The 21,345-nt window shown below is 36.7% G+C and overlaps 2 protein-coding genes across 16 annotated transcripts in view; both read left to right on the plus strand.

Moving 5' to 3' along the window:
* LOC148781154 (pentatricopeptide repeat-containing protein At4g18975, chloroplastic-like) overlaps positions 1 to 21,345 on the plus strand; it is a 94,831-nt gene that overhangs the window by 4,314 nt on the left and 69,172 nt on the right. For 8 of the 15 annotated variants that reach the window (XM_088871886.1, XM_088871899.1, XM_088871889.1 and 5 more), the window contains exons 4-5: positions 5,442 to 5,628; positions 15,619 to 15,694. The exons of 1 other annotated variant lie outside the window; for it this stretch is intronic. The gene's annotated coding sequence lies outside the window, so the exon portion shown is untranslated. Of the gene's footprint in view, positions 1 to 294; positions 401 to 5,441; positions 5,629 to 6,239; positions 6,382 to 6,931; positions 7,065 to 8,477; positions 8,502 to 15,618; positions 15,695 to 21,345 lie in introns of those variants that run through there. 6 more of the 15 variants (XM_088871892.1, XM_088871887.1, XM_088871894.1 and 3 more) reach the window with 6 other exon arrangements.
* Positions 2,097 to 3,557, plus strand: LOC148781155 (uncharacterized). Its single transcript, XM_088871885.1, has 2 exons — positions 2,097 to 3,368; positions 3,485 to 3,557. Exon 1 carries the CDS (start codon positions 2,177 to 2,179, stop codon positions 3,281 to 3,283), a length of 1,107 nt encoding a protein of 368 aa, XP_088728011.1. The 5' UTR covers positions 2,097 to 2,176; the 3' UTR covers positions 3,284 to 3,368; positions 3,485 to 3,557.

Here is a 21,345-nt window from a genome sequence, read left to right on the forward strand (position 1 = left end):
TGTGAGAGAGAGAGAGAGAGAGACAGTGAGGACACCCTTGCATGGGAACTTAAAAGGTGGATATAATTCGAATAAAAAATATCTTCTATGGAAAATTTAATTGTTAACTAACTATAAATGAAACTGAAGTTAAATAAACATTTAAGGAAGGTCGGAATGGGTAGACTGTTTAGTAGGCTTTGCAACAAGTGATTCTCAGGCAATATTTATAAGGGGCATATTTTACTCCACATAAGCCTCCCAATATCCATGATATCTTTACACATGAACCCTAACTTTGCTCTCTCTCTACAGGTTTCATATTTGTCATAGTCTTTCAACTCCTTGCTGTCCGCCATCATCACTGCCAAATTAAACAAAGAACAGGAGAAAAGATATATAAATCATTATCAAGAATAATGTGAGCACCAACATTCTAAATAAATGATGGGCTACAAGACTTGAACGAACGTTCAAGGTTTTGGGCTCGTATAGACACTAAGAATGTGACACATATGTCTAACACTATAGAAACTAAGATACTTTAATCGCTTAAAATTCCACCTCCCGACCCCTCCAATATATATATGAATGTGTTGTATCTAGAAGGGGCTAACTTGCGTCTTTGACATGTATATTGGTGTATGGCACTGACACTCGTACCCATATTCTTGTAACATAGATTATGGAGCTTTCTTATTTCTTAAAACAAATGGAAGAGAACCTTGATTTTTTTCAAGAAACAGACATAGAAAGTAATTTATTTGGAAGAAACTATAGACTATTGGGCATCTTACAAATGGTTTTGTGAAGATCTCATTGCTTAAAATAAGAACTATAGGCGCTTCATGAAACATAGAGAAGCAACACTCTTGTAATGATGTTCTTCATAATCCACAGTTAACATGTTAGCCAAGTGCCATTATTTGAATTATACAAAACAAGATAGAAAATCTAGGAGTGTAGCAGTGCTAGTATTAGGTATCCTGCTCTAACAGGAATTGTGACTGTTGTATTTCAAAAAAAATGCAACAACTAATTTTCAAAGCAGGAACCAGTGTTTTAAAATGCGGCTGCATCGCCGCATATGCGGCCGCATCATGCGGAATGCGCTTGCATCCGCATCGCAAACTGGCGCATATGCGCTTTTGACAGATGCGGCCGCATATGCGCCTCATCATGGCTGCATCCCGCATCGCACCGCATCAAGCCGCATCAGACCGCATCGCGTCGCATCTGTTATTGTGGAAATGTTTTTCAATTTTGCCCCTCGGGGAAGGGCAAAATGGTCTTTTTGTAGTTCCAAAGTTTAGGGAAACTGTTTGGGGGGTTATTATACCTCCTGAACGAAGATTTCCAGCCACTTTTGTGGCTTTTTTTGCATCAAATCGAAGGAAAAAAAAAGTTTGGCGAAACTTTTTCTTCATCCAAATCTTAGATTTGGCGGTTGTTTGATACTTGGATGTTCATTTGATGCCTTTGATTGTTGATTTGGGGATGTTAAGGTGAATTTGTGATAAGAAATTTGGGCTTTCAGAGGCCGTGAAGAAATCGAGCACTACTTCACAGAGTCGGTAACTTTTTATTCCTTTTTGTACAATAATACTGTTATATTTATTTTTGGGGCAATGTCTTCTTCCCAATCTTCTAGTAACAAGGATCCGGCTTAGAAATATGCTAAACTAAAAAATCTGAAAGATAGAAATTGTGTGATATGCTTGCTCTGTGGAAATACTTATATGGGTGGTATTTTTGGACAAAATGACCATTTAACCGGAATTTCTGGGAATGTAAGAGCATGCCCACAAGTTACACATGATATAAAAAAGGAGATTAGAGAATATTTGGATAGATTGAAAAAAGGTAAAGAGAAAAAAAAAAAAGAAAAGAAAGGAATTACTTGATGATATGCAATTATTTGATGATGTTGATGATGATGATGATGATGATACGTCTGAAGTTGCTATGAGGCAAAGGGGTACTCATACTCCAACCTCAAGAGAGAGGGTTGTAAATATTGGTGGTAATGCTGAGAGAAGAACACCTCTCTCTAAGGGGCCAATGGATTGTTTTTTCACCCTTAGCACCGAAATTGTAGTTCAAGAGAGAGAAAAAAATAAAACAAACCACAATTGACAATAAATATAAGAAAGAACAAAGGAAGTCGGTATGTAAGTGGATTGCAAAGTGGATTTACATGGCCGGCATTCCTTTTAATACTATAACTTTGGATAGTTTTGCATATATGGTCCAGGCAATTGGGCAATATGGCCCAAGACTTATTCCTCCTTCACTACATGAGGTTAGGGAGCTCTTGTTGAAGGATGTTGTATTTGATGTGAATAAAATTTTGATTTATCAGAGAAAAGGGTGGGAGAAATATGGGGCCACTATTATGTGTGATGGTTGGTTCGATGGGAAATCAAGGGCATTCATTAATTTTTTGGTTAACTGCCCAATAGGTACTTTTTTTTTTAAGTTTATTGATGCATCAGACAAGTCACATGATGGTACATACTTATTTGGCTTGATGGATGAGATTGTCGATTTTGTTGGGGAGCAAAATGTGGTACAAATTATCACTGACAATGGTGCCAACTATGCTGCAGCTGGGCATTTCTTGACTTTGAAAAGGAAGCATATGTTTTGGACTCTTTGTGCAGCTCACTGTGTTAATCTTATGCTTAAGGAAATATGTATAACATCTTTATTTAGTGGGGTGATTTCAAGAGCTATGTTTGTTGTTGGATTTATTTACAATCACACCATAGTTCTAAGCATGATGAGGTCTTTTACAAAGAAGAGAGAATTAGTGAGACCGGGTATGACTAGATTTGCCACGTCATTTCTCACTCTTCGAAGCCTAGCCAAGCAAAAAAGTGCCTTGAGGACCATGTTTGCTTTAGAGCAATGGAGTCAAAGCAAATGGTCAAAGCATAAGGATGGGAGAAAGGCTGAAAAAGTTATTCTGAATACATCTTTTTGGAGTCAAATAATTATTGCATTGGAGGTGGCTCGCCTTTTTGTGAGAGTGCTTCGACTGGTTGATGGTGATGCGAAGCCCGCCATGGGCTACATACATGAGGCAATGACTAGGGCAAGAACTGAAATAAAAGATGTTTTAAAGGATGATGAAAATATGTGCAAGGCTATACTTGAAATTATTGATAGGAGATGGGATACCCAGCTTCACAGGCACCTCCATTCAGCCGGTTATTTTCTAAACCCATCTCTTCACTACAAGCACCCATCCAATGTGCTGGAGAGGTTGGTGCCAGACAAAGATATCCAGGATGAGATCTAGAGCCATGAATTGATTAAGTTCAAGTTAGCCTTGGGAAACTTTGAGAGAGATATTGCCACTCGAAATAGGGACACTACAGATCCAGGTAAAGGCCAAAAGCCCAAAAATAATCTTACTTATCTCTTACTTTATGTATAGTTCCATTGTTTATTTTATACCCTTAATTTTTAACTATATTCTAAATTATAAAATATTATACAGCTGCATGGTGGGCATTATATGGAAGCGAGACACTAAATCTACAACGTCTCGCTATTCGAGTGTTGAATCTCACATGTAGCTCATCTGGTTGTGAGCCCAATTGGAGTGCATTTGAGTATGTAAGTCCTTTACTCCTTATTCCTTAATCCTTATTTATTGAATTCAATTTTCTAATCTAAAATCTAATTTATCTGATTTCAAATTTCTACCACAGCTCCATACAAAAAAAAGAAATAGGTTGGAGCAGAAAAAGTTGAATGATTTGGTTTATGTGCGGTATAACGAGTGGCTTAGGGAGAGGTATGAAAATCGCACGAAGCTCAACCCTATTCAATTATATGAAGCTGATAGTGATTCTATAAGTGAGTGGACCATGGATTCAAGACAAGAGCGTGTATTTGAGGGTGAGGATCTTACATGGCTTGATGTCGAGCTAGCAACAGGGGCTAATGAAGAAAGCAGTAGAGGAGCTGCTGGGTGTAGTCGCACTCGCACATTAGCTTCAGAGGTCGAGGAGGAAGCTGACTCAGAGGAGACCGATGAAGAAGAATACATGAAAGCTGTCGAGGATGATTTTGAAGATGCACATGACGACTCTCAAGATGACTTGTCTGAATGATATTTGAAAAAATGAAGTTCAAATTTCAAAATTGACTCTCAAAATGGATGATTGTATTAAGTTATTATTTATTAACTATTAACTCTTCTTGAGCTTGACTTTTGATTTGTATTGTGTAATATCATTATTTTGTGCTTATGGTTGTACTTATGGTTGTGTTTAATTATAATTGTGCTTGTGGTGCAAATTTGTGTTGATGGTTGTTGATTGTTGAATGCTTTATGAAGCTGGTTTCAAGTTTCTAGTTTCTAGCAGGGGATAGTGGATAACTGGATACAGAATCTCCGACATCTAATAGTTTTGAAGTTAATCATTAAACTAAAATACCTACTATCACATATATCACCTTCATATTTTTTTCTATGCATTAACTTATTTTTTTAAATGTTTTAGAATTTCTTTCCATTTATTGACCGCATCATCGCAATGCGCCTGCATCCAAGCCGCATCGAGCCCCATCGCCGCATTGGCCCCTCACCGCATCAGGGCCGCATCCCGCATTTTAAAACATTGGCAGGAACTATGCTCTCACAGGATATTTAGCTGTTTCAAACCCATCCTAAGAAAGCAGGGCACCTAGTCATTTTCTAAAACTACAAGTGGGAACCAAGAGTTTTTCGATAATATAAAGCAGCAAATTGGAAATTCAAACTTATTTTCACGAAGAAAGAGTAATATATTACCATGCTTTTACAAGTAAGCTCTGATCAATTGCTTCTGAGATATCAAATTGGTGGTCTTCATCTACTGCCTAGCTGGTGAACCATGTAATTGCATAGAAATCTTCTTTGGATATCCCCATATTGTATAAAAATCCTACATCTACATCAGAACAATGAAGAAAGTAACACTTTGAAGAAGCTTCTTCCAAAAACTGGTCAAGATTCTTATTTGATGGTCACTAATTTTCTCTTAAAGCAAATAGGTACAACTAGCAGCTGGACGAAGATTGACTCCCAAAACACATATCCTTTTTCTTATATATTCCAGCCAATTGCCCAAAAGAACAGGGTTCCTAAATGAATTATCTTCACAAAATAATGCAACAAATAAATGAATCTATAAAAACAATTTAAAAAAAAGGAGGAAAAACCAGCCATGAAATGAACCAACTCATTCCTACAGAGTACTTAAAATTCTGGATCATTTCACGTGAACTATGATCTATGCCTATTTCACATTAACTGTGAACTGTGCACAATAAATTATGTATAATTTAATAGTGCTCTAAATGAACATTTAGATATTTCCATATTACATGTCCATGCATGTGCTTGTGTGAGCAATGATCGTATGATTTCATAGAATGCTAATTCTCTATGTGTGTATCTTTCACAGGATATACACAACAGATACAAGAACCAGATTGTAAAGGATCAAAGGTATTTGTATACTAAAGAATAGGGGATTACTAGTGTAAGATTTCCATTGGCAAAGATGATGACAGCATGTTGCAAAGGCAACACCTCTCAGGCTGCAATTGTCTCCTGGTCCATTATGTTGCTGAATGAGGCAGCACCTTAAGGTAAAGTCTGCAAGCACAATTTAAATATGAAATAAGGAATGCAGTGAATTCCCGAAGCCAGTAATGCTGACAAAGTTATCTTCACATGCATTCCCTAGTTAATTATTGGGTGACAAACTGAATTTGCCAACCTGTGGCAGGACCACATAGATGTTTCCCAATTGCCACAAAGAAACACCCCCTAAAAGTCTATGCAATATTCAAGTCCAAATCATCAACTGCAATAGTTAATTTAGACATTAGATGCGCAAGGGGGATGTAACTGACAGTATTCAATAAATACATCTATGCATGTAATGCTAAATATTGTCTGCTTATCATGTTAAATGTGTTAGAAAACCAAATGAGCTCCCATTGAAAATAGCCTTCATTAGTTTAATAGTGATTATGTATGGAACTCAAGGCCCCTGCAAGGTCCTCTGACCACTTGGCCCTCTACCACTATTACAACACAATTTGTTTAATGAACTTTCAACATGTAAGAACAGTTTGAAGGTGGACCAATGCAGTCCATGGAAAAAGCATTATGCCATTACTTACCTGGTTATAGCATAAAACTCGACAATCCTCTTAACTTGATGGTGAAGCCTTTCAACATATTGCTATGAAAGGTAAGGGACCATAGCTAATGGATTATGGATGATTGCAATACTTCATGAACCCACATCTTAAAAGGGAGCCATGCCTCAGCCGTTGGAGCTCACTGCAAAAGAAATTCTTTATAAATGATATTCATTTCACAGAGACAATCAGGTATGTTGTCTAAGTTCTTTTGTGCTTTGAATGGATACAAGTTGTATCATAGAATACTGCCTAAACTTTTCAAGATGAATATTATAGTTTCTACTGTTCCAAGATGAGTTGAATATGGAAGCTGAGAGAAACCATTATATTCTTACTAAATGTATCTCGTTTTGTTTTGTGCTTCTTATACACTTGGAATATTGGATTTATGTTCATTTCCTATATTTTAATGGAAACTGCTAAATGGCTTCTTTCTGTTGAAATTAGTGGAATACTGAAGCGTGATTCTAATGGGGAGGGAGCCTTCAATTGGTCACTTTTAGCATCTGAATGTTGGTCCATGTTTTGGGCATTATGTCATAGATTTGGTGTAGTTATTTTTTGTGCATGGTTCTTTGATACTTCAAACATGAAGAAAACACCCACTTTACCCATTTAAAAAATAGATCAAAAAGGGAAAAAAAAAGACGGAACTATAAATCAAGGCTAAATATCTTGTTAAGGCTCCTGGAATGACTGCTTCAAATAGACACAAATATAACTTGAACTTTTTCATTAATGTTAACTAATGGCTTTTCATATCCCGCTGGGCTTGCAGTACCTCACCTTGTAGCACAGCAGCTCAATTGATTTTGAAACTTTTGGTTCATGAAATAATGTATCAAATTTTACGATGAAGATGGAGGATTGGGGTAGGTTTTTGTTTCCTTGCTTTCCCTATGAAATGAAGATGAGCTGCAGCTAATATTTAGTGTTTAAACTGAATGGATACTTTGTGTGCTTCAATATTCTAATAGACTAACCATTGTTCAAAAAAACGGACCGCCCAGCGCATCGCCAAAAGGCCTGGGCGCATCGCCTAGGCCTAGGCGGCCAAACTGGGCGGTGGTTCCTGGGTGGCCGCCTAGGTGGTACGGAACCTGCCTAGGCGGCTGCCTAGCTCCCAGCCCTGGGTGGCCGCTGAGGGCCTGCTCCCCGCCTAGAGGTGGAAATGTTTTTTTTTGTTTTCTGTTTTGATTTTTTTAAAAGATATAAAAGGTTAGAAGGAGGGGATTTAGGTTCATTTGAAACCTAACCCACAAGAACCCCTTTTAGAGAGAAAAAAACCTCCAGAAAACTACATTTCATTGGATCGAAGTGTCTCAAAGTTTAGAGTTCGAGCAATCAAAGTAAGCACAAAATTTTATTTTTTAGATTGATTGTTTTATTTTGAGATGTCTTCTTCAAGAGTTAGTTGGAGTGGAGATCCGGGTTGGAAATATGGATAAAGACAAAAATTGCGTTAGATGCAATTTTTGTGAAAAAGATACAAAAGGAGGCATAAACCGGTTTAAGGAACATTTTGCCAGTATTAAGGGGGTTGCTAGCCCTTGTAAAAATGTTTCTGAAGCTATCAGAGAGGAGATTAAGCAATATATGAGTAATGGAAAACAAAAATAGGAACAAAATCCTTGTCATCGATTTATTTCTGCTACTTCTAGAAGAAGTGATCTGGGTTGGAAGTATGGGTACAACCCAAAACCAAATGATAAAAATTGTATAAGGTGTAATTTTTGTAAAAAAGATACCAATAGGGGTATTAGCCGATTCAAAAAACACCTTGTTGGTGTTAGAGGTAATGTTGCTTCTTGTACAAAGGTTCTTGAAGCAGTTTGAGATGAGATTAGACATCTTCTGAATTTAGAAGACCAGAAAAGGTTGAAAATAAGCCTTGTTCTATTGAAGTATCTTCTCTAGGTTCTAATCGAAGTGGTGATCCGGGAAAGTATTGTTATAACCCGAATCCAAGTGATAAAAATCGTATGAAATATAATTATTGTGGAAATGATACTAATGGGGGCATTTACTTGTTTAAAAAACACCTTGCCGGTATTAAGGGGGTAAAAATGTTCCTAAGGCTACCAGAGAGGAAATTATACAATATTTGAGTTCAGAGAAGTACAAAAAAAAAGGTAGAGCAGCAAAGACTCCTAAGGCCTCATCTGTACAGACTGCATATACTAGTAAGACGAAGGTAGAAGAAGATGAGGAAGAAAAGGCAGATTCAGAAGAAACAGAGGAAGACGAGCGTTGAAGAGGGAGATGACTCTAATGATGATGGCCTGGACTCTAATGCATATGATTAGACTGTATATTTTCTAAATTTCTGTATATTTCTGTTGTATTGAGTGTTGACTTTTATATCCTACACTTGTATGGTTTTACAGTTTACTGTTTTAACAATAAGGATTATCAAACTTCTCTTCTCGACATGTATCTTTTTTTTTTCAACTTGGAATATGGTATTTGGTAATTTGATATTTTTTTCAACTAGCCGCCTAGGCACTGGGTGGCCTGGACCCCCCAGGCCGCCTAGGACCCGCCTAGCGTTTTTTGATATGCTGGCACTAACCATGGTATTGCTGGACCAAACCATGTGAAGTTATGAACATTTGTTGCCATGGGATGTGTAGGGTTATATGCATTGTCATGCGTGTGGCTTGCTGCTGGACGTCAATATGTGTTAGAAGGCTTATCATCTTAAACAAGGGAGTCTAAAGTGAAAATAGTCAAGTCTTTTGGAAGAAGACGAAACATAAAACTAGGAGATGCATGAAGCTTTTCTCAATAATGCATATTTACCTTAGGATATATTCTCTTTTTATAATTCTTTTCTGGCATGGAATGAGAAATGGAGCATCAACATGTGAACTTGTGCAAATATAGGGCTCACTGATATTAAGAGGATATGTTATTCTCTGAGATGGGAAATAGAACCATTATTCTTCCTTGTTTTTTATCCAAATCAGATGTAATTGTCATTCAGAATTGGGTTGGTTTGGAAACGTAAGGGTGGTGTCTATCAATTTCAGAGTAGTATTTGTTATGTTTCTAGACTAACAACATATCTGTGAACTTTTAGGGATTGTAACCTTTATAATTGACAAGCCTCTGCCATTTAGTGGTTTTTTATTTTTTTTATTATTTTATTTTTTTTTGTTAATAAAGATACTTGACTATAAGGAATGTTTCTTCATGGAGAAAAAAGGACTACGAACTATGGTTTCATATAGCTGTGACTTATTCCTATATGCATCCGATTTCCAGTTAGCCAACTCATCTACCACTATATTTACCTTTTGAAAAAATGTATTTAACAAGTTATTGAGAACTGGTCTTGGTTCTATTAGTTCTTTTAAACTATTGATGGCTTTCCAAATTTTCTAGATCACAGTGGCAGTACCGAACTTTTTAAAACTGATGGCTCATCTGCAGTTACTCCTATCTTACCACTATTTTCTTGGTTACTTAAAACATGTTCTTCTTTGTTCTACCAAAGAGCCCTCAATACCAAAAATATTGCATGGATCGTTTAATTGTCTCCTTGTTTGTTTCATGTGATATCCCAAAAACATGCAACTCTAGTGCTTCTCTTTGCAACTCCAACAAAAATTCAGCTTGATCATTTCATTATTTTCACCGTGGTTGGTGGAGAATTCAATCTCTTTTGAGGCTTGGGTCTCAAACCTTGAAGATCTGCGACTGTTTTTGGGTCAAGGGTTTAACTAGTTTTTCACGAGCTTTGGTCCTTTGATTTTTCATTCGTTCTTTTTTTTTTTTGGGTCAAGGTTTGACTAGTTCTTCACGAGGTCTTGATCCAGCTTGGATTTTTTTCACCATTTCGATTCTTCCAAAGACTCCATATTGTCACTAAGAAAGTGCAGCACAACTGTTTTTGCCCTCGCTTGTTCTATCACATTCATCTCCATCAATGCGACTTAATGGAATTGCATGTACGAGTTGTAATTAAAAAAAAAACTAGACTGACATTTTTTATCAAATTGTGCAGCTATACATGCTAACAACAACATGAGACTCCCACCTCTTCTTCCTCTATGATATTAAAGGCTAGGGTTCCTGGGGTTAGGGTTTTACCATCTTTGTAAGACTTAATCTTGACGTTTGATCTTGGAGATATGTAGGGTGAAGAGATCTCATCCTATCCCTCTGTTTCCATAATTCCATTCCCATCAAATATTGTGTAGAGAAAGTAATAAATCAATCAAAATTAATTTCTTTATATCTTCTTATTTTGAAATCAATCACAATTAATTTCTTACACCTCCCTATTTTGAAATCAATCAAACTCTCTGCACAAAAGGTTTCCTAAAATATCAAGTCAACATATTGCATAATTGTTGTCTTTCAATTTAGGAAAGTTTGGAAGAGGTGGGGCACACCACCCATAGGGTGGCCATGTGGGTCTTACGACCCATAATATGGTGGGCCCAATGTACCCCAATAGGCCTCAAATATTTTAAGCATAATTTTAAAAAATAAAATAATTTTATAAAATCTCAAGATATTTAATTTCTCTCTCTGATTAAAATAAATCCATAAAATTGATTTTTTTTTAGTTAAAAATCATTTCTCAATAAAATAAGATACCTAGAGAGGTCTAAAAATATATTTTAATTATCTGAAAAATAATTAACATATCTAAGAAGATTTGATGTGAAGGATCCATAGAGTTAGGATTACGACAAATATACTGAGGAGTCATCCTCTCTAGAGACCGTATCTCACTGCAACTTCTCAAATAAACCCAATAGTTGCCATGACCCACAACCTCTCACATGGGTTCATGATTGGACTATCAAATTCAGCCAACAAAGTGATTATGGCTTCCAAGCGTGGCTTTCCTTGGGCCTATTGTTTCCAAAGATGGGATAACAGTTGATCCTTGCAAGATTGAGGTTGTGCTTAAATGGGAGAGACCAATGAATGTATCTGAAGTTTGCAGATTCCTAGGACTGGCGGGGCATTACAAGTGTTTCGTAGAGGAATTCTTGAAGATAACACTTCCCCTAACCCGCCTAACCCAAAAGGAAATCAAGTTTACGTGGTTTGATAAACTGCAAGAGAAGTTTTCAAGATATCCCGCTAGGCTTGCAGGGCCTCACCTTGTTTCGCAGCTGCTCAAGTGATTTTGAAACTTTTGGTTCATGAATTAATGTAACAAATTTTATAGTGATGATGGAGGATTGGGGTAAGTACTAGTCTCCTTGCGCTACCTGTGAAATGAAGATGAGCTGCAGTTAATATTTAGTGTTTAAACTGAATGGATACCTTGTATGCTTCAATATTCTAATGCACTAACCCTGGTATTGCTGGACCAAACCATGTGAAGTTATGAACATTTGTTGCCATGGGATGTGTAGGGTTATATGCATGCTCATGAGTGTGGCTTGCTGCTGGACGTCAATATGTATTAGAAGGCTTATCATCTTAGACAAGGGAGTCTAAAGTGAAAATAGTCAAGTCTTTTGGAAGAAGATGAAACATAAAACTAGGAGATGCATGAAGCTTTTCTCAGTAATGCATATTTACCTTAGGATATATTCTCTTTTAATAATTCTTTTCTGGCATGCAATAAGAAATGGAGCATCAACATGTGAACTTGTGCAAATATAGGGCTCACTGTTATTAAGAGGACATATTATTTTCTGAGATGGGAGATGGAACCTTTATTCTTCCTTGTTTTTTATCTAAATCAAATGCAATCGTCATTCAGAATTTGGTTGGTTTGGAAACATAAGGGTGGTATCTATCAATTTCAGGGTAGTATTTGTTAAGTTTCTAGTCTGGCAACATATCTGTGAACTTTCAGGAATTGTACCTTTTATAATTGACAAGCCTCTGCCATTTAGTGGTTTTTTATTTTTATTTTTTATTTTTTGTTAATTAAGATAGTTGACTATACGGAATGTTTCTTCATGGAGAAAAAAGGACTACGAACGATTGTTTCATATAGCTGTGACTTATTCCTAGATGCATCCGATTCTGAGTTGGCCAACTCATCTGCCACTGTATTTACCTTCTGAAAAATGTATTTAACAAGTTATGGAGAACTGGTCTTGGTTCTATTAGTTCTTTTTAGTTCTTTTAAAACTATTGATGGCTTTCCAAATTTTCTAGATGATAGTGGCAGTATCGAACTTTATAAAACGGATGGCTCATTTGCAGTTACTCCAATCTAACCGCTGTTTTCCTGGTTTTTAAATACTTAAAAAATGTTCTTGCCTTTTTTTTTTGTTTTAATAGACACATCATTAAAAGGGATGGGTAACTGTGGTTACCTATAATCCCTTTGCCGGAGCCCTACGTGCCCACATTTTAGTCAATTTATTATTGTTTTTCCTTTCCAGGATGGTTGTAAATATTCAATAAATATATATTGAACAATGAGTCTGTACTTCTACAAAATAAACCAATGTATTCCATATGATCTAGAGATTGCCCTCTAAGCCAACAAATCACATTTAGTTAATCACTTTAGATAATATCAATCATCAAATTTCTATTTAGGCTTCTCAATCCATACAAGGCTATATTATTTCTGCCAAAGAGCCCTCAATACCAAAAGTATTGCCTGGATCTTTTAATTCTCTCCGTGTTTGTTTCATGTGATATCCCAAAAACATGCAAGTCTACTGCTTCTCTTTGCAGCTCCAACAAAAATTCAGCTTGATCATTTCATTATTTTCTCCGTGGTTGGTGGTGAATCCAATCTCTCTTGAGGCTTGGGTCTTAAACGTTGAAGATCTGCGATTGTTTTTGGGTCAAGGGTTTAAGTAGTTCTTCATGAGCTTTGGTCCTTTGGTTTTTCATTAATTTTTTTTGGGTCAAGGGTTTGACTAGTTCTTCACGAGGTCTTGATCCAGCTTGGATTTTTTTTCACCATTTCGATTCTTTGAAAGACTCCATATTGTCACTAAGAAAGTGCAGCACAACGTTTTTTGCCCTCGCTTGCTCTATCACATTCATCTCCATCCATGTGACGTAATGGAAATGCATGTACAAGTTGTAATTCAAAAAAAAGAAAAAAAAAAAACTAGACTGGCATTTTTTTATCATATTGTGCAGTTGTACATGCTAACAACAGCATGAGACACCCACCTCTTCTTCCTCTACGATATTACATTTGTTTACCAAGACTAAACCCCTATGTTGGACATGATCCATAGTTATTTGGACTTAGCTGGTCACCAGCCCAAGCCCTGATGGAGCAGTGGTACTTTGGCACACCCCTCTTGAAAGGTGGACAATGTGACCGGGCAAGTCACTACCTATTAAAATTTTTCTATTTTTTCTTTTTGTATTGCCACTGGAATCACTCACAAGTCTCTGAATACAATATGAACCAAATAAAATTGCCAAGTACTCTCACTTGCTTGCCATTAATATTAAAATACATTCGAAATACAGATTTGGAAATAAAAATGCAATAGAATTGAAAGAACATAAACTAAGAGAATACCTTATACCTTACTTCAGGTTACCCCCAAGGATTTAGTACACCTCACACCGGGTCTCCTCCACCAATGACATACGGGATCTAAGTCCAAGAACTTGTCTCACAAATTTGGGAAGCCTAGGAAAAAACCAATAGAGAGCATAACATAATATATGCTTGACCACGGCTCAACACCTGGACATAAGGCCAAGACCTAATGCTATAGGCTATGTGGCTTGGCCGTGCCACCCCTTGGCTTAGTTTTCCTTCCTAAACCCTAAAGTTTGGAGAGAGAAGAAGCGAGAGATATTTAGAGAGTGGCATGTCACTCCTTCAAGCACAAAGAGAGAGAGAGAGAGACAAGTGTAGAGAATGAGCCCCACCCATAACTAGTTTATATAGAATAAAGGCTAGGGTTTTGTCATCTTTGTGAGACTTAATCTTGACCTTTGATCTTGGATATATGTGAGGTGAAGAGATCTCATCCATTCATCTCTTAGATTAGCCATTATGATTAAAAGGATGCGGTAGAACCATTATCCCTCAGTTTCCATAACTCCATTCACATCAAATATTGTGTAGAGAAAGTAATAAAGAAATCACAATTAATTTTTTTATATCTTCTTATTTTGAAATCAATCACAATTAATTTCTTACTCCTCCCTATTTTGAAATCAATCAAAATCTCTGCACAAAAGGTTTCCTAAAATATCAAGTCAAAATATGGCATAATTGCAATCTTTCAGTTTAGGAAAGTTTGGAACAGGTGGGGCGTACCACCAATGGGGTGTCCGTCCATGTGGGCCCTACGTCCCATACTATGGTGGGCCCAATGTACCCCAATAGGCCTCCAAATACTTTAAATATAATTTTAAATAATAAAATAATTTTATAAAATCTCATAATATTTTATTTTTCTCTCTGATTAAAATATATCCAGAAAATTGATTTTTCTTAGTTAAAAATCATTTCTCAATAAAATAAAATACCTAGAAAGGTATAAAAATTTATTTTGATTATCTAAAAAATAAGTAACATATTTAAATATATCTATGAAGATTTGATGTGAAGGATCCATAGAGTTAGGATTAGGACAAATATACTAAGGACTCATCCTCTCTAGAGACCGTATCTCACTGCATCTTCTCAAACTAACCCAATAGTTGCCATGACCCACAACCTCTCACAAGGGTTCATTAGTGGACTATCAAATTCAACCAATAAAGTGAAGGAGATACAATTCTAGACCATAGCTTATAGGTCCTTCCTTGAAAACAAGTTCATGCCCCATTTTAGCAATATGCTCCATGGGTCCTTCCAACACAGTCCAGTGTTGCAGGAAGTTATCTCTTCTACACATGTACATGTCACACACCCTTATCCAAAAGGGCCACTTCCTGGATGGCTATATAATATACATACCGTATGATGGTAATAATGAGGATTTAGGCCACTGTTCTCTCAAGCCATCCATCACACACAAGGGTATTGATGGGAGTGATTTTGATTGTATGGTGTTAGCATTTTAGACACTTGGTAAAATAAAAAGCTGTATTACTAGAAAAGCTCATCCACACTCATTCTTCTTACATACTTGTTTGCTTTTTTTTTAGAGAGAAAAACTCTTTACTGCGATTCTCTTGTTGCACTCTTGCTCTTCAAACTAGTATTAGGCTTTCTTCTACACTAATCTACATATATGAGGGTTTCTCTTGAAATGTAATTTTCATTCAGCTGTTTTCTCCATTTTTCACTTTCATTTCTCAACTTTTGTTTTTGTTTTGCCCTTTTATTTTTCTTATTTTTGGTTTTTTTTTATTTTAAATGTTGTTGTCTTTGTAATCCATTTTCTCATATTTCAAGTTGTTTCCCATATTTTATTCTTCTTCATCTTCCCTTGAGGGTTTTATTTAGGCTGGATTTGTGTTTCTACTTGACTGGTTTTATGGTTTTCTTGGTTCCCTGTGTAGATAAGTGGTCAAGATCCCTTGTCTAGTACTTGGCAACACTAGAAAGACAACTCTTCTACATAAATTGAAGAATGAGGTAATATTCTTGCATGGGTTTTAATGATTCGATGTTTTTGTCTTTTTCATTATTTTTTGATTTGTGCTTTCTTTTGCATGATTTATTTCAAATCTTGTTTAAGTTGCACAAAGAGTGGAACTTCTTGATGAACAAAGAAAATAATTATTTGTATTGGTCATTCGTTTGTGAGTCAGTTATCCAGGGCTTTCTTATAATAAGCACTTGAAAGAGACAAACTGCTTGTTCCTACTACAAAATGTGCCTGCCGAACCTGTCCACCTGTGCCCATCTTCCGGGATTCCTCCAATTCCTCCCTGTTGTGCCGTAATGCCTGGAATACATACTAAAAACATTCAAAATGAGAAGATGACAATATTTAGTCACTCCAAACATAGAAAATTGAAACAAAAGAATGGGCATTAGCAAGAGATATAATGTTGCTGATTAGCAGTCACAATGTTAGGTTACTATAGGCTAGCAAGTCTATAGCACAGGAGGATGGATCAATTTTGGCATTACTAGAGAGCATTGCATTTGGCCTAAAGCCTAGTGAAATTTTTTTCATGGTTCAATCACAACAAAGTACAACCATTTTCTTTTGGAGTCTTGAACATGGGCCACGTATACCCAATCTGATGGGCATCCCACAAATTGTATATTAAATTCACAAACCGCTTTGACAAACTTCAGTTCTAAGCTAGGCCAAGTAGTTTTATAGAGTCAATCTTGGTCTGTACCCATGTCATAAAAAAATTGATTTCTCACTAAAAGTTCTATCAACCCTAGCCAGGGGTCATGAAATCATAGTAAAGAAGTGAGGATATTGTTATTTGATGGAGCTTCTTATGGTGTCTTTATTGTGTTGTGGCAACCTTGGATTAGTGAGTTTTATTATGGAATGAAAGAACATATTGAAGGCCTTGATAACGATCCACTCTTGTATTTCCAGAGGAAACTTTGTGAATAATGAGTACATAAGTATGTTTAAGTTGGTATGTAGCTATATATGCAGCTCTATGCTTTCTATTTCATTTTAGGTGTTAAGAAATAACCAACATCATATGACGCTGGTTGTAGACATGAATTTTGTTTTGGTCATTTATGACTTGCTTGTTAGATTTATTCATAAACTGATGAGCAATTGGTAAGATGGATAATAGCATTTATTTTAGTTGGAATTCTTATTTCCTCTTCCCAATTCTATCTTGATAAATAAATTTCTCATTCAGCCCATTCGATCATTGGATCTGGAGGCATTTTATTTTGATTTTTCATATGCATGATGAACTTATGCGTCTCATGAGTTTGGCAGTATTTAATTTGGTCATAGAATATGTCAGTAGCTGAATGGATTAGATGAATGAAAGATGCAATTTTTAGACATGTCGTGGTGTGTGGCTCTACCACTGTATGCGATTAATGTGCTGTTGCTTCTGACATACTAGTAGACAATCTGATGACCCTCACCAAGCATGTGTCATTTTTTGGTGTCAAACATGGAGGCATTTTCCAGTTCACATGTTGAAATTTCAGACATGAACACCTATGGTTTGACATGTTTGCCCCCATTAGTTTTGACATGTGTCTAGACGTTGAACAACCATATTCATATATAGGATGCATATATTTGCTTTTTTATGTTAATTTTTTTTATTTTTTATTTACTTAATTATGTATAGAGAACTTAGTACCCAACAAATGCAAGATGTTGAAGCTTAGTAGTGTACAAACATGTCGTGCTTGATACCCTATTTTTTGGGGGCCATGTTAGATGCCATATGTCCATGTCCTCGTGTAGGCTGGGACTGATTGGTCATTTGGTTCCTCTTTCTCTAGTCTGATAATCGGAACATGTATATTGCTCCACTCTATGGGGTTAACTTTGTATTGACTTAAGCTTTCAAGGGTTTGAACAAGCATTTTATGATTTTTCTTGTACAGTATCACAGAAACGTTTCTCTTTCCACTTCAAACCCTAAGAGCAATGCAAACTCCATCTAACTACCCAAAAAAAAACTACAAACTTGATCGTCTTCTCTCTTTCTCTCTGATTTTTGTTGGGTTATCCTAGTAGCAATCGAAACCCTATCCTCTTTGATGAGGGTCATAAGATCTTAGACCAAGGCTCCTTTGAACGCTCTCTACTTGTCTCGAGTGCATGTGCGTGCAATCATAAAGCCTCAAGAATGCTCTCTTGCACACAAACAACTTGAGAGTCCTAAGCCACTCATTAGTTTAACTTTGATAAGGTGACCTTGGATTCCAAATCTAGCTGAGTGGATTGCTCCGATACCTAATTCAACCTCATAGAATGCTAATTTTTCTTTTAATTATTTTTCAAATTGTTCCAAAATGTGTTATGGAGAATGCTTTGGTTAATTTTTGGGAGTTTTTGTAGATTTTTTGAAAATTTTGTTTAACATAAAAATTTTAAATAATTATTTTTAAGAAATGACAAATAAGGACAAACCTGAGCAACCCACACATGACACCCAAATGGCCAATGGGTGTCCCCTCTATGGGAACTATATCATAATTATTTATTATTTAATGAGGTTTTTAGTTGTGGAGCTGGATCTCAAGCTTTGATGAAACCCTAGCCATTTGTTTTTTTTTTTAAAATGTTCTATAATTTTATTGCTTCAAAGAAAGTTACAACAATTCTAAACCAAAGGAATGTTTCTTAGGTATTCAAGCTAAGAGGCCGATGGGACGAATGTCAGTTATCACAAAGATTGAATGTTTCTTAGGTATTAAAGCTATGTAAGTAGAGTTTGTCGCCCTACTCAAAGAGCCTTATCCAGAAACTCATTAAGCAATTCAAATTTAGTCAAATCCCAAAATCTTTAGAAAAATGTTAAAGGAAACCCATCCGGACCTGGAGCCTTATCTCCTGGAAGTGCAAAGACTACCCTCCTAACCTCTTCCTCTGTAGCCCAATTTTCCAAAGAAGTAGCTTCCTCAACTGATAAACTCTAAAATTGCAAGCCAAACAATCTAGAGATAAAAGCCAATTCTTTAGAATACAGTCTCTGAAAATGGCTAACGAATTTCAGTGCCTAGGCCGACCTATCCTGCACATCCACACCTTCAAATTGAATTCCTGATATATCGTTCTGCCTTCTCCTCGCATTAGCTATAGCACGAAAAATTTTCGTGTTTAAATCCCCCTCTTTAAGCCACTTAACTCTTGATCTCCGCATCCAATATATCTCTTCTGACCTTAAAATCTCACTAAGCGAATTCATAAGGCTCATATTCACTTCTTTTAATTGAACATATGAACTTCCCCCATTGTAAACAACCATCTCTATCAGATCTGAACTCATCTGCACTTCCCCAATTTTTTTTTTTATATGGAATTTCGTCTCTTTTTTCCACTAAATAAGTTTGTGCTTGTTGTTCACCAACCTTTTATGAATTTGAAATCCATACTACCCTGGGTAGATTGAATTTTTCCAAGCATTCGAGATAAGCTCTATCACGTCTGCTTCTTCTAACCATACCAGGTCCAACCGAAAAGGCTTAGGACCCGTCATCACATTATCAATTTGCAAACAAATAGGAATGTGATTAGAAGATAACTTAGTAAGTGCATTAACCTTTGCCAATGGGAACTTCAACTCTCAATCATCCAAAATCAATAACCGATGAATCTTACATTGAATCAGATTATCTACACTGTTATTTGACCATGTGTAATGCACTCCATTAATAGGCAGATCTTCAAGATAGTGCCGCATAATAAAATGATTCAAAATACGCATGGAATGGTTCAAAGATGAATTATATTATATTTCCACTTACCATCGAATCATATTAAAGTCTCCACCGATACAAAAAGGAAATTAAAATCCAAAATGATAGTAGAAATTTCATTTTAAAAATCCTCTTTCAAAGCATAAGAGTTTGGTCCATATACATTGAAACAAACCCATTTAAAGCTATCATTTAACCTCTTTCCCCCACCACAGAACCTAACAGCTTAAGGCTCGTCAAGTCCCACACAGACCACAAACCACCAGAAAAACCTACAAGATCGATACCCACAAAATCTACTAGTCCCCCACCCCAAACATCCCTAACTAAAAAAACTGAGGGAGAAGGTAGCTTTGTCGCTTGAAAAAGCAAAACATCTGGTCTATGAGACCTAACCAACATTCAAACTTCACGCTTCTTCTTAACCTCCCCCAAGCCTCAAATATTCCAACTAATGAGATTCATTAAAACAAGATGAGGATCCATTTCTAACTTCCGACCCCTGAGTAGAATCAGTTGCCTGTCTCAAGGTCATGTATTGCTTCAGCCATTTTTCACTTGAGCAATGAACCTTGAGTATCCCAAAAGAAAATGTGCACTGGTGTCTATAAATATATATTGAGATCCATTCTAAACATTTTTTATGTTCTCTTTCAAACAACTCAATGGCTTGTTAGCATTCCCTGTTTACTTTATGAAATGAGATCTCCATAATAGCGGTGATTTCTTTGAACTCCCACTCTGATTTAGTAAGAATGGTTTAAAACAAGGACTAGGGTCAGTCTCGTGCTTGAGTCATGAAACTTGGACTCTGCCAAGTTTGGCAGAGACTCGATTGAGTGAAAACTAATGGGAACTAGCGAGACTCGGTTGTTTCCTATAGTTTTCATTCGGACTCTTTTGTCTAAGTAACTCAGGCAAGCCAGGATAGGTGCGAGTTAGTTCAAATGGAAGGCTCAAGAATGGCAAGTGGTAGGCCCAAAAGGACATGGTTGGAACTAGTGAGAAAAGATATGGTGACTTATAGCCTCACTGAGGATATGGCTCTTGATGAAGCGAAATGGCAGATCAAGATTCGTGTAGCCGCCCCCAAATAGTTGGGAAAAGGCTCTGATGATGATGATTCGTAAATCGTAAATCTTTATTTTTTTTTCTTGTTCTTTCTTTATTTTGGATTTTATTAAGCTACTTGTTTTGAATGAATCCTCTCTACCTGCTTTCCATTATGCTTCCCCTCGACCATTGATTCAAAAAGTTGTCTGCCCCGTGCCTAGGCAGGCTACGGTGGCCTGGGCGATTGACCATTGATTCAAAAAGTAGTCCACCTAGTGCCTGCTTAGGCTAGGGGGCCTGGGCGCATCGTCCAAGCTTGAGTGGACCGATTAAGTGGGTGTCCCTGGGCTTCCGCCTAGTACCTTTGCTTAAGCAGATGGCCAGGGTACCTAGGTGGGTGCCCAGGGGACTACGTCTGCTTAGGTGCAAAAATACCCATCAAGTGGGGTATTTTGTTTTTGTTTGGATAATAAAAAATGCATATCCATGCTTAGGACTTAAAACATGATTACTGGATACCCCTTGCCCCTTTAACCTGGGCGGGCATTTTTGGAACATTGCCCTCGACTCTTATAGCCCTAGTGTCGGAGTTTGGATCATGGTTCATTTTTATATTGCATCTTTACCCTTGTTGCTATTTATGTGTTATGAAAACAAAAATTTTCCCTTTTTTGTGTTTCTTTATGCTTTGTTCTCGTAGTTTCTCAATAATAGAACTTCATTCATGCATGTAAACTTAGTCATTTGGAGTCTTACTTGCAGCATGTTATGAGTAAGTGGATTGCGAGCAAGATGTTTTATGTTTTGCACGTGGCCTTGTGTTTGCACATGTGATTGCATGAGAGTTGCTTTTGGTT

Source organism: Amborella trichopoda, chromosome 7 (assembly GCF_054954075.1).
Source record: "Amborella trichopoda isolate Santa Cruz 75 chromosome 7, AtrichopodaSantaCruz75HAP2 v2.0, whole genome shotgun sequence".
In the NCBI taxonomy this organism is placed as follows: domain Eukaryota; kingdom Viridiplantae; phylum Streptophyta; class Magnoliopsida; order Amborellales; family Amborellaceae; genus Amborella; species Amborella trichopoda.